This window comes from Stomoxys calcitrans, chromosome 2 (assembly GCF_963082655.1).
Source record: "Stomoxys calcitrans chromosome 2, idStoCalc2.1, whole genome shotgun sequence".
NCBI lineage: Eukaryota > Metazoa > Arthropoda > Insecta > Diptera > Muscidae > Stomoxys > Stomoxys calcitrans.
The window spans coordinates 32,162,268-32,176,348 of NC_081553.1; the positions used below are offsets into that span (position 1 = coordinate 32,162,268).

General features: G+C 37.3%; 1 protein-coding gene across 1 annotated transcript; it reads left to right on the forward strand.

Moving 5' to 3' along the window:
- Positions 1-8,857: 8,857 nt before the first annotated feature.
- Positions 8,858-10,036, forward strand: LOC131994639 (uncharacterized). The gene has a single exon (XM_059361403.1). The coding sequence runs from the start codon at positions 8,858-8,860 to the stop codon at positions 10,034-10,036; it is 1,179 nt and encodes a 392-aa protein (XP_059217386.1).
- Positions 10,037-14,081: the final 4,045 nt, after the last annotated feature.

Here is a 14,081-nt window from a genome sequence, read left to right on the forward strand (position 1 = left end):
AAAAAAAAAAAACCAAAAGAAAACATTAACATATAATAACACTCAAAACAAAAATGGCTTTATACACTTGCGAAATTTGCAACGAAAATTTCGTCTCCGTTTTGAATTTAAAAATTCACGTAAAAGAAGCACATAGGCAGTGTAGTATGTGTGGCGTTGTGCAAATAAGTAGGCATGCGCTTAATTTCCACATACTAGTAGCACACAATAAAGAAAAAAATTTTGGTGGAAAAAAATTCCAACTAAAGATAGTGCGGATACAACAAAACGGTGTAAAATCCAAAGAAAATATGCAGAAAGAAGATAAACAATGGCAACAAGCACAGGCCCAACACCAGTTTGTTAATATGCATTCAACGTCGGACGCTTTTCAACAACAACATCATTAACAACAACGACAACAACAAGTTCAAGAACAACAACAATGAGAAGAGCTGGTTAAACACCACGGGCAAAATATTCCTCGAAGCGAACAAATCGAAAATGATTTGGATCTGGATGCGATGGCTTACTACTTGAATGAATTAGATCAAATTCTAAGTAAACTACATCCAGAAAGCCAGAGAGAAGAACAACAAGCACTGATCCAACAACATATTTTCAATGGAAATGTTCCTTCGACTTTGAGAGCTGCTCTACAACAACAACAACAACATCAGGAACAGCAGTTCCTAGGAAATCAACCTATTCAACCACAGGCCCAACAACAAGATTTGAATGAAGATATGCCATCAAGGTCGAGAGCTGCCCAGGACAAAGTTTGTCAATACTGCAATATTGGAGTAACCGTTAGAAAGTGGTATACCCACTTGAAAACCAATGCCCATAAACGTAATAGCATTGCGATGAGAGCTCAATTCATAAAACAAACCAGCAGCGATTTTAAAAATCGATTGGCTATATAAGTATATTCAACCATTAAAGAAACTCTGAATATTAACAATTTCCTCTCCGGAGGTATAGATTGCATAGAGAATCTTATTATGGAAAGTTTGGCAGAGCATATTTGCGTGACATTTAAATTTCAATTACAAGCGCAATATACCAAACTTTCCAGTGAAGAATGGAAAAAAGCAGTTATACATCACACTTCCAAAATGTAATAAATAAAAAGAAGCTACTCTATTGAAAATATAGTGAGCAGCCATATAGAGGAAATTAAAACTAAAATGTCAAAGTTTCAGGAAAGAGATTCAGGATGGGCTTTAGTCAATATTGAAAAACTATACATTAACATAAATAAATGTACAGTTTTAAGAGGCTCCCAACATATAAAAACACCGAAAAAATTAGCAGATAGACGCGCTTGCTGCAATATTCTTAATGGCGATGAATATTGCTTTAAGTGGTGTATGGTAGCAGCCTTAACAACACCAAAGCCAAGAAACCCAACAAGAACATCCTCGTACCCTGTGGATATCAAACAGAATATAATAACTTTGACAAACGGTGTAAGTTTCAACTTCAATTGATTGAATTTTCCCATGACCCTTAATCATATTCGAAAAAAAACAACCCAAATATAAGTGTAAATGTTTTGGGATATGAAGTCAAAACAGATCATGTTGTTGGGCCGTACTACATTACCCAAATGGAAAAGGAGACCCACGTGAACTTGTTGTTGCTGGAAAATAATGAAAGAGAGCATTATGTGTTAGTAAGAGACACGTCAAGGTAATAAAACAAATAATATTATGTGTAATTAATTAAATGACAAATTTTTTTATCTTTTTTTTACAGACTTTTACATAGGCAGGTTACATCAAACGCAAATAAATTGTACTTCTGCAACCAGTATTTCCAGCCCACCAGGAACCCCAACATGATGGATCATCATAAGCGAGAATGTGGAAGAGTTGTAACATATCTCCCTGAGGAAGCCAACAAGTTTATGGAGTTTTCCAACTCAAAAAAGACAATGGACTTTCCATTTTCAATTTACGCAGATTTTGAATGTGTACTTGACAATGTTAACGACAGTAGTAAGCACGTTCCATGTGCTATTAGTTATAATATTAAATGTAGTTTTGAGGATAGGTTAGACAAATTTAATATTTAATATTTATGATCGATGCTTTTGTTAAAAGCATCGATCAGGAGTGTAGGTTTATTTACAAAAAGTATTTAAGTCTAAATATCCCTATGACAGATTATATTAGCGAAAATGTATATTGTGTTTTATAAAGAGAAATAAAAGTACAATGCAATGGCAGAGGAAAATTTAGACATTGCAGAAATTGAGGTACGTCGCAGTACACGATACCAGCAAATGAATGAGGATGAAAGAGGTGCAGTGAATGATAGATTTGCAAACCTTATGAGTGCGGAGATGGGTGATGACGATCAACTAGACAAACATTCAGGGCAGCGATAAATAAAGCAAAACAAAAGAAAGCTATTAAAATTTAAATAACAACTCGAAACAAAATAAAAATGACTGTTCGAAAAGAATCCATCGTTACATTGATGACGATGGTTCGGTTAGTGTACCATTTATATCATCCCGTAATAATAAGGAATTTCTAACTCTAAGTTTTTTTTTGTCTCTTTATGTTGCCAGTGAGTGGTATCCATAAAGGCTTCATTGTGTTGTAAAATGCGACTATGTGGTAAGAAATATTATCTGTGTGATTTCTAATAAAAACACGAAAGAATTCGAAAAAACCAACCATTTCTAAGATTTCTATCTGAAGAATAAGATGGCAAACCAACATTTTCAAATGAGTCAGCCTTTGTTTTCCCAACAGGATGAAAATCAAAAAATACAGAATGAGAGCAACAATTCTCATAATTCAATTAATGAACCTGTTGCTATTTCTTTCCAACTTAGCCAAAATCTATTTTCGCAGAAGAGTGAAGAAGAAGTATTTTTGGATTTTTCTCAAAAAATTGTACAACAATGTGAGGCCTCACAAAGTCAACAAATCATAAGTGACGATGAGGAATGTATTCCTGAGACTGATGACGAGGAAGATGATGGAAATTCTACCCAGGAAATATTTCCATGGAGATTGTTCCCAAACCATTTCGACCCAAACGGCCAGCCTATACCTGGATCGGTCGAAGACGATATTTTGCGAAAATCGGAAGAGGAGAAAGAGACCGTATTGGACCAAGAGTAAAGGAAAGTTGAAGCGAACTGGAATACAGAAATAGATCCAGCTATTTTGAACGAACATAGAATTGTTTTTAATCCGCCGAAGTACCATTATTCAAAATTTTCGAATTGAATTTTTTCCTCCAAAATATAAACATCTAAACAAAATTCCAAGTGAATTTTTACCGCGCCAAAGTACCATCGTTTAAAATTTTTTGTGATTTTTGCCTAATTTACAAAGTGCGTTTATTTAAATACGCTAGACAAACATTCAGTGCAGTGGTAAATAAAGTAAGAAAAAAAAAAAACAACCAAACGAAAACATTTACATATAATAACACTCAAAACAAAAATGGCTTTATACACTTGCGAAATTTGCAACGAAAATTTCGTCTCTGTTTTGAATTTAAAAATTCACGTAAAAGAAGCACATAGGCAGTGTAATATGTGTGGCGTTGTGCAACTAAGTAGGCATGCGCTTAATTTCCACATGCTAGTAGCACACAATAAAGAAAAAAATTTTGGTGGAAAAAAATTCCAACTAAAGAAAGTGCGGATACAACAAAACGGTGGAAAATCCAAAGAAAATATGCAGAAAGAAGATAAACAATGGAAACAAGCACAGGCCCAACACCAGTTTGTTAATATGCATTCAACGTAGGACGCTTTTCAACAACAACAAGTTCAAGAACAACAACAATGAGAAGAGCTGGTTAAACACCACGAGCAAAATATTCCTCGAAGCGAACAAATCGAAAATGACTTGGATCTGGATGAGATGGCTTACTACGTGAATGAATTAGATCAAATTCTAAGTAAACTACATCCAGAAAGCCAGAGAGAAGAACAACAAGCACTGATCCAACAACATATTTTCAATGGAAATGTTCCTTCGACTTCGAGAGCTGCTCTACAACAACAACAACATCAGGAACAACAGTTCCTAGGAAATCAACCTATTCAACCACAGGCCCAACAACAAGATTTGAATGAGGATATGCCATCAAGGTCGAGAGCTGCCCAAGACAAAGTTTGTAAATACTGCAATATTGGAGTACCCGTTAGAAAGTGGTATACCCACTTGAAAACCAATGCCCATAAACGTAATAGCATTGCGATGAGAGCTCAATTCATAAAACAAACCAGCAGCGATTTTAAAAATCGGTTGACTAAATATGAATATTCAACCATTAAAGAAACTCTGAATATTAACAATTTCCTCTCCGGAGGTATAGATTGCATAGAGAATCTTATTATGGAAAGTTTGGCAGAGCATATTTGCGTGACATTTAAATTTCAATTACAAGCGCAATATACCAAACTTTCCAGTGAAGAATGGAAAAAAGCAGTTATACATCACACTTCCAAAATGTAATAAATAAAAAGAAGCTACTCTATTGAAAATATAGTGAGCAGCCATATAGAGGAAATTAAAACTAAAATGTCAAAGTTTCAGGAAAGAGATTCAAGATGGGCTTTAGTCAATATTGAAAAACTATACATTAACATAAATAAATGTACAGTTTTAAGAGGCTCCCAACATATAAAAACACCGAAAAAATTAGCAGATTGATGCGCTTGCTGCAATATTCTTAATGACGATGAATATTGCTTTAAGTGGTGTATGGTAGCAGCCCTAACAACACCAAAGCCAAGAAACCCAATAAGAACATCCTCGTACCCTGTGGATATCAAACAGAATATAATAACTTTGACAAACGGTGTAAGTCTCAACTTCAATGGATTGAATTTTCCCATGGCCCTTAGAGACATAATCATATTCGAAAAAAAAACAACCCAAATATAAGTGTAAATGTTTTGGGATATGAAGTCAAAACAGATCATGTTTCATTAATTAAATGACAATTTTTTTTTATTTTGACTTTTTTTTACAGACTTTTACATAGGCAGGTTACATCAAACGCAAATAAATTGTACTTCTGCACACCAGGAACCCCAACATGATGGATCATCATAAGCGAGAATGTGGAAGAGTTGTAACATATCTCCCTGAGGAAGCCAACAAGTTTATGGAGTTTTCCAACTCAAAAAAGACAATGGACTTTCCATTTTCAATTTACGCAGATTTTGAATGTGTACTTGACAATGTTAACGACAGTAGTAAGCACGTTCCATGTGCTGTTAGTTATAATATTAAATGTAGTTTTGATAATAAGTTAGACAAATTTAATATTTATACGGGAGAAGATGCTGCCGAGGTTTTTGTTAAAAGCATCGATCAGGAGTGTAGGTTTATTTACAAAAAGTATTTAAGTCTAAATACCCCTATGACAGATTATATTAGCGAAAATGTATATTGTGTTTTATAAAGAGAAATAAAAGTACAATGCAATGGCAGAGGAAAATTTTGACATTGCAGAAATTGAGGTACGTCGCAGTACACGATACCAGCAAATGAGTGAGGATGAAAGAGGTGCAGTGAATGATAGATTTGCAAACCTTATGAGTGCGGAGATGGGTGATGACGATCAACTAGACAAACATTCAGGGCAGCGATAAATAAAGCAAAACAAAAGAAAGCTATTAAAATTTAAATAACAACTCGAAACAAAACAAAAATGACTGTTCGAAAAGAATCCATCGTTACATTGATGACGATGGTTCGGTTAGTGTACCATTTATATCATCCCGTAATGATAAGGAATTTCTAACTCTAAGTTTTTAATTTTTTGTCTCTATATGTTACCAGTGAGTGGTATCCATAAAGGCTTCTGGACAGTTTTGTAAGAACTGTATTCTTAGGTCACACACAGTCAGTTTAATTCTTATCAATTGTTAGGAGATAAAATGTTTAATAATATAGCCAGCAGCATTTAGTCTATAATAGTTTCGTGTTATAAGTTCCCACATGTGGCGTTTGGTGATATTTGGCCGCATGGTGTGGATATGTTAGAGTATTTACATTAGAAGATAAGACTGTATTTTTATGTGCATTTTGAATGTAGCTGCATTTGTCTAGGGTGGTCTTAAGTGCATCTTTAAATAGGCATATCGCTGCGTGTGTGACCGTATATGTTAAGATATTTGTACATATAGATTTAGGTTTAGAGTTAAGAAATTGATTTTAATAAAGTGAGTTCAATTTTAGTTCGCAACCTGACAACAACTACGTCTTTTGATTATTATCCGCCCCAAGTTCTCCATGTGGTGACCCCAAGTAAAAAAAAACGCGCAAAGAAAAAAAAAAAAAAAAAAAAAAAAGTTTTTTTTTAAAGAGAAAAAATATACATATAAAAAAGTGTGGTGTTATTTTTTTTTTTTTTTTTGTTTGTTCTGTTTGAGTGTGAAAGTTTTTGTGGGTGCTTTGTAAAAAAGAAAAAAGCAAGTAATAAAATATAAAAATATTTCAAAGAGAAATATTTAAAAGAAAACGATTGTAAATTTTTGAAAAAAAAAAAATTTACAATTTATTTAAAAGTGAAAATATTTAAAAGTATATATCTGGAGTTATATAGCTCACAAAAAGTAATATATTTTATTATAAATCAAATATTAAAAACAAAAACAAAATTGATTCAATTCGCGTCGTGTAAACTTAAAAATAATAACAACCTAAGTTTAATTAAAACTAAAAAAGTCGGTAAGTGAGTTTTTTAACTTTTATTTTTTTATTATTAAAGAAAAAGAAAAAAAAAGTAATAATGGCCCTAGAACTGATTTCTCGTCAGAAAGAAGTTGGGGAATATATTACTAAATTGTACAATGAGTTAGGACAATTGGCAAAGTGTAGTGTATTGGGAGAAGATGTCATGGAGAAAATAAATGACATTTATATCTCTTTCACTGCAACTAAGGGTGAATTTGAGGCGAATGATAAGGAACTTCAATCACCATCGCATACGCTTAGTATGAACCCCTACTAGAAGGGTTCTTTCGTAAGCGAGGTGAGGGATGTCATGGAGAAATTCCGGAGCCTCTATGACGTTATTGTGGTTAAGGCAGGTGGAGCTAGGACGGCTTCTACCCTTACACTGAACGAATTTCCTCTTCCTGGAAATTTTGCATCAGGAGGAGCAGTTCCTAAAGTGATGCCAACCGTGACGAAAACGGTTGATGACAGGAAGATTGCGGAGAGAAATTCGGCGTCATCAGAGAGACAGAGAAGTCGTAATTCACCGCATTGGTTGGAATCACACTTCAAGTACTCTCTGAGCGATTTAGAGTTTATTATAAATGAGGCCATGGAAAAAGACATTTCTCGCGAAGAGGTGCGAGAGGTATATAACACCGCTCAAACGAATTATTTTGAATATTCGAAGGAATTTGGTGAAGACGAGCTAACCGAACTTTTCTTCGCGTTAAAAGACCAATACCAAATGATTCCTAGAAAAGAGTTTAGGCCCATGACTCTTCCATTTTCTCTTCCATCAGTGGAGATTCCAGTATTTAATGGAAAGATGGAGGAATGGGAGACGTTTAGGGAACTTTTTGAACAACTTGTGATTGGACAGCCAATATCAAAAACACAAAAGATGTGTATTCTGAAGGCAAAGGTAAGTGGCGAGGCACGTAGGAAAATTTCTAAACTGCCCGCTACTGAAGAATATTTTGAGACTGCATGGAATATATTGAAAGACCATTACTCAAATAAAAGAGCTGCAACATCAATATATTTTAGGTCGATTTTAGATGCTCCTTCCGTGGCATACAATTCACAAAGCGTGAAAAGATTTGTGGATGTCGTAGGAGAAAGCTTGCAGGCTTTGGAGACAACACGTATTGATGCACAAGAGTTGTATCACTCATTCGTGTGCTATGTACTGCAAAGGAAACTGGATGAAAATTTAAGAATCCAGTTTGAGCAGTCTGTGGGAGCACACGGACAGCTCCCAAAAGTTGACGATTTAATGAATTTTTTGCGAAGGATGCAATATTCATTAGAGGCAAGTCAACAATTTTCTGGGTACTCCGGTAAGCAAAAGTCCGGGGACACAGGTTCAAGATGGGGGGATTCGTCTAGAACGCAGTCACAAAAGGTGAATGAAGATCGTTCTGATGGAAATGCGAAGGGGCAATATGAACCAAGGGAAAAATGTCCTCTTGGTTGCGCTGTTGGACATTTTTTGAATAGATGTTCCAAGTTTCGCGTCCTGCCCATTGAAAAGAAGTGGAATATTGTTTTAGAAAAAAAATAGATGTTCCAGATGTTTAGCTAGCGGGCATTTTAAAAGCAAATGCACTAGTAATATTAACTGCAGAACTTGCCAAGGTGAGCACAACTCCTTGTTGCACAAGGAAAAAGTGTGCTCAAAAAGTACTGTGGTAAACAATAAGCATTGTGAGGATACGTGCGTATTGTTATCAACAGCCTCTGTCTTAGTAAAAGATAGAGAAGATAAATGGGTTCAATGCAGAGCATTGTTGGACAGTGGCTCTCAAGTTTGTTTGATGACGAAGGCGTTAAAGGATAAACTTAAATTAAATGGCACACAATCTCAAACGGAGGTTGAAGGATTGTCAAGGAACAGGTCCTTGTGCCAGGAAAAGGTGGAGGTTATGATGAAGTCCAAGACGTCAAAATACAAGACGAACTTGAATGCATTGGTCATAACGACAATATTGTCGAATGTTCCAGAGACAAGGGTGGTGGCGGATCGGATTCCGCAGGAATTGTCATTGGCAGACCCAAAGTATAATATTCCGAATGGAATAGATTTGCTTGTGGGGGCTGAAATATTTTACGAGATATTGGTTAATGGGAAGATTAAATCGGGGGCCAGTATCCTCCAGAATACGAAGATGGGGTGGATAGTAAGTGGTCCCGCGACAATTGATAAATCTTCCAAGGAGCGAAAGGTTGTAGCAACAATTCAGACTCGATGTGATGAGTTGCTGAAAAAGTTCTGGGAGATAGAAGAGATCCCACGAGCGGTGAAGCTTACATCAGAGGAGAAGAGGTGTGAGGAGTTGTTCGAGGAGGGTGTAAGGAGAGCGGAAGACGGTAAGTTCGAGGTACAATTACCATTTAAGCAAAATGTTGAGGTGTTGGGGAGTTCTGGCGTTATTGCAAAGAGGAGATTCATGGCATTAGAAAAAAAGCTTAATAGGAATGCTGACCTTAGGATACAATACCATGATTTCCTTAGAAAGTATCTTGAATTGGGTCATATGGAGGTGGTAAAGGACATAAGGAGTGTAGAGGGTGGATATTACTTACCTCATCACTGCGTCCTTAGGCCAGAGAGCTCAACGACAAAGTTAAGGGTGGTATTTGATGCTTCTTGTAAGACATCAACCAGTTATTCCTTGAACAACATACTATATACTGGGCCTAGAATCCAAGATGAGCTAGTTGGTATTCTGCTCAGATTTAGGAAGTATAAGTATGTATTTTCTGCCGATATTGAGAAGATGTATCGGCAGATATGGGTTGCGAATTCCGACCGCAAATTCCAGTTGATATACTGGAGGTTTAATGCGAATGAAGAGGTGAGAACATTTGCATTAAACACAGTTACATATGGAACAGCATGTGCTCCATATTTGGCTGTAAAATGTCTGCAAAGGATAGCAGACTTAAAGGAGGCAACACATCCAAATGAATCTCAGGCAATAAGGAGTGACTTTTATATGGATGATCTTATGACTGGGGGAGATTGTCTTGGGGAGGTTGTGGAGATGAGAAGGAATTTGGAGGCAATATTGCTCGAATTCGGCATGCCGTTAAGAAAATGGTGTGCAAATAACAGCCAAATATTGGAGGGCATTGCAAAAGAAAATATTGAGGGGAGCCTTAATATAGAGGACGAAGAGTTGCCTGTGAAGGCGCTTGGAGTGATGTGGTGCCCGCGTAGCGACGTATTTTCCCTGAAGTACAAGGCCACGGAGGATGGAAAGTTTTCGAAACGTTCAATATTGAGCGAAACAGCTAAGCTATTTGATCCTCTTGGTTTTGTGGGTCCCGTAATTGTTGTTTAGATTTCTAAACATGGGATATTAGTTGATGTGTGTCATGGAAATGTTTTAGCCTTGAGAACGAATAGATAAGATACTTTCCATTTTTTGTTTATTTTAAAGGATAGTTTTAAGGGCAGGCATAAATGTGATAAGAGTTTATATTTTTACCTAGCCAACGCATCGCACAGGGATAAGTGGAAGATAGTTTTTAATGTGCGTAGATAAGGAAATAGTTAGGGATTATCAGAAAACACAGCGGTCTGAATGGCAAGCATATGGCTTGCAGCTGGACAAATTTATTTAGTATCTGCATAGGATGTTTATCGTCTTTGTTTATGATCTTATTTTCCCAAAGTGATTATTTTTAGATTTGCCTGCCTTTCTTAGGATATTTAGTTTGTAGTTAGTTTTAAGTTTATATATAAGGATGAGATTTTGAAGAAATAAATGAGTATCAAAAAAGTACTCCGGGATTAAACTCGTTTTATTCATTTTGTACAGTTCAGTATGTTTGGTTGAGGATAGGCCAACAAATAACAGACATGTGTGCATAGTATATATACCCAGAGATAGGGAATTTCTATGATAAAACCTTAGATCATAAAATGAGCACATGTTGGAACACTTATGTAGAAGTAAGCATTTGTATTGTTTATCATTAAGTGTATCGTTTATCAGTAAGTGATTTTCTAATCATTAAGAGTACATGTGTTTCAACTAAGGCAGGTAGCTAGTTCACTATGTAAATATCCTGTGGATGGAAATAGGATCAATGTGTGTTGTATTTGTTGTCCTTAGATATTTAAGATTGTACAGTTTACAGAAGTTTAAGTATGTATTAGGTGTTAAGATAGTTTTTGTAAGAAATAAAGAGCAGTTCTGTTCAAGACACCAATCAACACGGTCGTTTCTCTAATTTCTCGGCTAAACATTTGGTGACCCCAAGTTTTACGAACGCGCGGAAAAAAAAAAAAAGAAAGTGCTTTTAAATGAAAAATTCTTAAAAAAAAAAAAAAAAAAAAAAAAATCTTAGTGTTTTGTTTTGGAGCGTGAAAATTTTTTTTTGTGTTGGTGCTTAGTGAAAAAAAAGCAAGAGTGATAATAATAAAAAAAATATTTCAAAGAGAAATATTCAAAAGAAAAAGAAGAAAACATAAGATGAGTGTTAGCGCCAGAATAGAGCGACAGGGTGTTGTAGGGCAAAATATTGCTGGCTTGTACACGAAATTGAGTCAGGCGGGTGCAGGTATAAGAGAATCGGAGTTGGTGGCGATGTGGGCGTGTTTCAAACAGTTAGTCGAAGAGTTTGAGAACACTGATGACGAAATCAGGCCGCCGTCGCATACGATGCAAAATGACGCATACTTCACAGGAAATTTCGTAGACGGAGTGCGGGATTCGATGAAGAAATTTGAGGTTTTATATTATCAGGTCAGAGATGGCATGGGAATCGATAATAGGCTTGCGACAAACGCTCCGAAAGCGGTAGGAGACGGTAAACCATCCAATTCTAAGGGCCAGAAGGGGGTGGAAGTTGGAGAAGATGCGTCCCTGAGTTCCACATCTGAGCAAACTCGAATGATGGAACCCAGGAAAGACTCAGATGGTGCTGGAGCGTTCTCCTTGCCCACATTTGGCGTGGGTGCTAGACAGACCCAGGAAAGGCGGGATGATATATTTGGGCATATCAGCCAAATGCGACTAGGACGGCCTGCTGATGTAAGGAAGAGCACTGGTCTTATTCGGAAATTCCAATATGTCTTGGACGAGCTAGAGGCCAAGATTGAGGGGTTGAAAAGTAAAAGGGTTTCTGCTGATGTGGTGAAGGAGAAGTACAGGCTAGCTGAGACTGTATTTTTGCAATACATGGAAGAGTTTCCGGACGATGACTTGACGGAAGTTTTCTATGGCTTGAGGGATTCCTACTCGGACATTCCTGGAATAGAGAATAAGGCTACAACTCTTCCATTTACGTTGCCCTCTATAGAAATTCCTGTATTTACCGGAAAGTTTGTAGAGTGGGAGACGTTTAGGGAGTTGTTCGAACAATTGGTGATGGAGCAACCGATCTCCAATACACAGAAGATGTGTGTATTGAAGTCGAAGATAAAGGGAGAAGCGGCGCGGAAAATTGCGAAATTGCCGGTTAGGGATGAGAATTTTGAGACGGCATGGAATTTGTTGAGTGAACACTACTCAAATAATAGAGCGACGACATCACTCTATTTTAAGTCCATATTGGATGCTCCTGGCGTATTTTTTAACTCACAAAGTGTGAGGAGATTTGTAGAGGTTGTAAACGAAAGTTTACAGGGTTTAAACGCACTAAAGCTTGATGCACAAGAGATGTATCAAGCTTTCTTGTGTTATGTGTTGCAGAGAAAACTGGATGAGAATTTGAGGATCCAGTTTGAGCAGCACTTAGGAAAATCCCGTGAGATTCCAAAAGTGGATAGTCTCATGGAATTTTTGAATCAGATGCAGTATTCCTTGGAGGCAAGCCAACAATTCATTCAAAGGAATGAAGAAGGGTTGGTAAATCCTTCGGGAATAAAGGTATCGGATGGTGCCCAGAGGAAGGGTGATTTCCAAGGGGAAGAGATACCGAATGCTAAGGAGCAGACGACTAAAGGACACAAATGTGTTCTTGGTTGTCTGACGTGGCATCCACTCTACAGATGCTCGAGATTTAGGAACCTTGAAATCAAGGAGAGATGGGACAGGGTAATGGATAGTGGTGCTTGTTCCAGATGTTTGGGCAGTGGTCATACCAAAAGGTTATGTACCACCAAGTTCAATTGCAAAAGTTGCAACGGTGAGCATCATTCACTTCTTCATAGGGCGAAGACTGGACAGAAAAGCGCAGTGGTAAGTGACAAGATTGTTAAAGATGATACATGTGTATTATTGGCCACGGCGGTTGTTCAGGTGAAGAATGGAGATGGACAGTGGATAGACTGTCGTATCCTGCTGGATAGTGGGTCACAAGTGTGTCTTATGACCAAAGAATTTAGGAACAAATTGAAGTTATCTGGTGAAAGCACCAGAAAGGAAATAGAAGGGTTGGCGAGTCATAAATCCGTGATTGATGAAAAGGTAGGAGTCAATCTTCGATCGCGAACGTCAGATTATAGCGCTAGTGTGGATGCGTTAGTAATAAAGAATATTTTATCAAATGTTCCGGAGTCGAGGGTTAGGACGGAGAGATTTTCGCAGAAAGTGTTACTGGCAGATCCCCAGTATAATGTTCCAAGGGGTGTTGATATGTTAGTAGGGGCGGAAATATTTTTTGATGTTTTGGCAAGTGGTCAATTGCGCAGTGAAAAGCGTGGGATAAGAGTGCAGGAAACTTTGTTAGGATGGGTAGTAAGTGGCCCTGCAATAATGGACCATTCAGATTCAAGCCCTAAAATTGTGGCAACGATTCACAAAGGTGATGAAGTGCTGAGGAGGTTTTGGGAGATAGAAGAGGTTCCACAAATGAGGAGGTTAACAGTGGACGAGAAGGAGTGTGAGGAAATTTTTGACAACAGCGTTAAATTGGCAGCGGATGGAAAATTTCAAGTGAAGTTGCCATTGAAAAAGGGATGTAGTGAATTAGGAAGCTCGGCGGGAATTGCAAGGCGACGATTTTTTGCTCTCGAGAGAAAGCTTGAGAAACAAGAATCGTTGAAAGCGCAGTACCACGAGTTTCTTCGGACATATCTAGACATGGGACATATGAAAAAGTTGACAGAGGTGCCCAGATTGGAGGATGGATATTATTTGCCACATCATTGTGTATTACGCCCGGAAAGTTCGACTACAAAGTTGAGAGTGGTATTTGATGCGTCGTGCAAAACCACTTCAAATGTGTCGCTGAATGACGTATTATACACAGGTCCGAAGGTGCAGGAGAATTTATTTAATATTTTGCTCAGATTTAGGAGGCATAGGTATGTGTTCTCTGCTGATATTGAGAAAATGTATCGACAGATTTGGGTAGAAGGCTGTGATACAAAGTTTCAGCGGATATTTTGGCGTTGGAACGATAACGAGCCTATTGGAACATATGTCCTCAAGACGG

Bases quoted from the DNA above. Each gene is read 5' to 3' on its own strand.
- LOC131994639 (XM_059361403.1), top strand. From the start codon at position 8,858: ATGGGGTGGATAGTAAGTGGTCCCGCGACAATTGATAAATCTTCCAAG.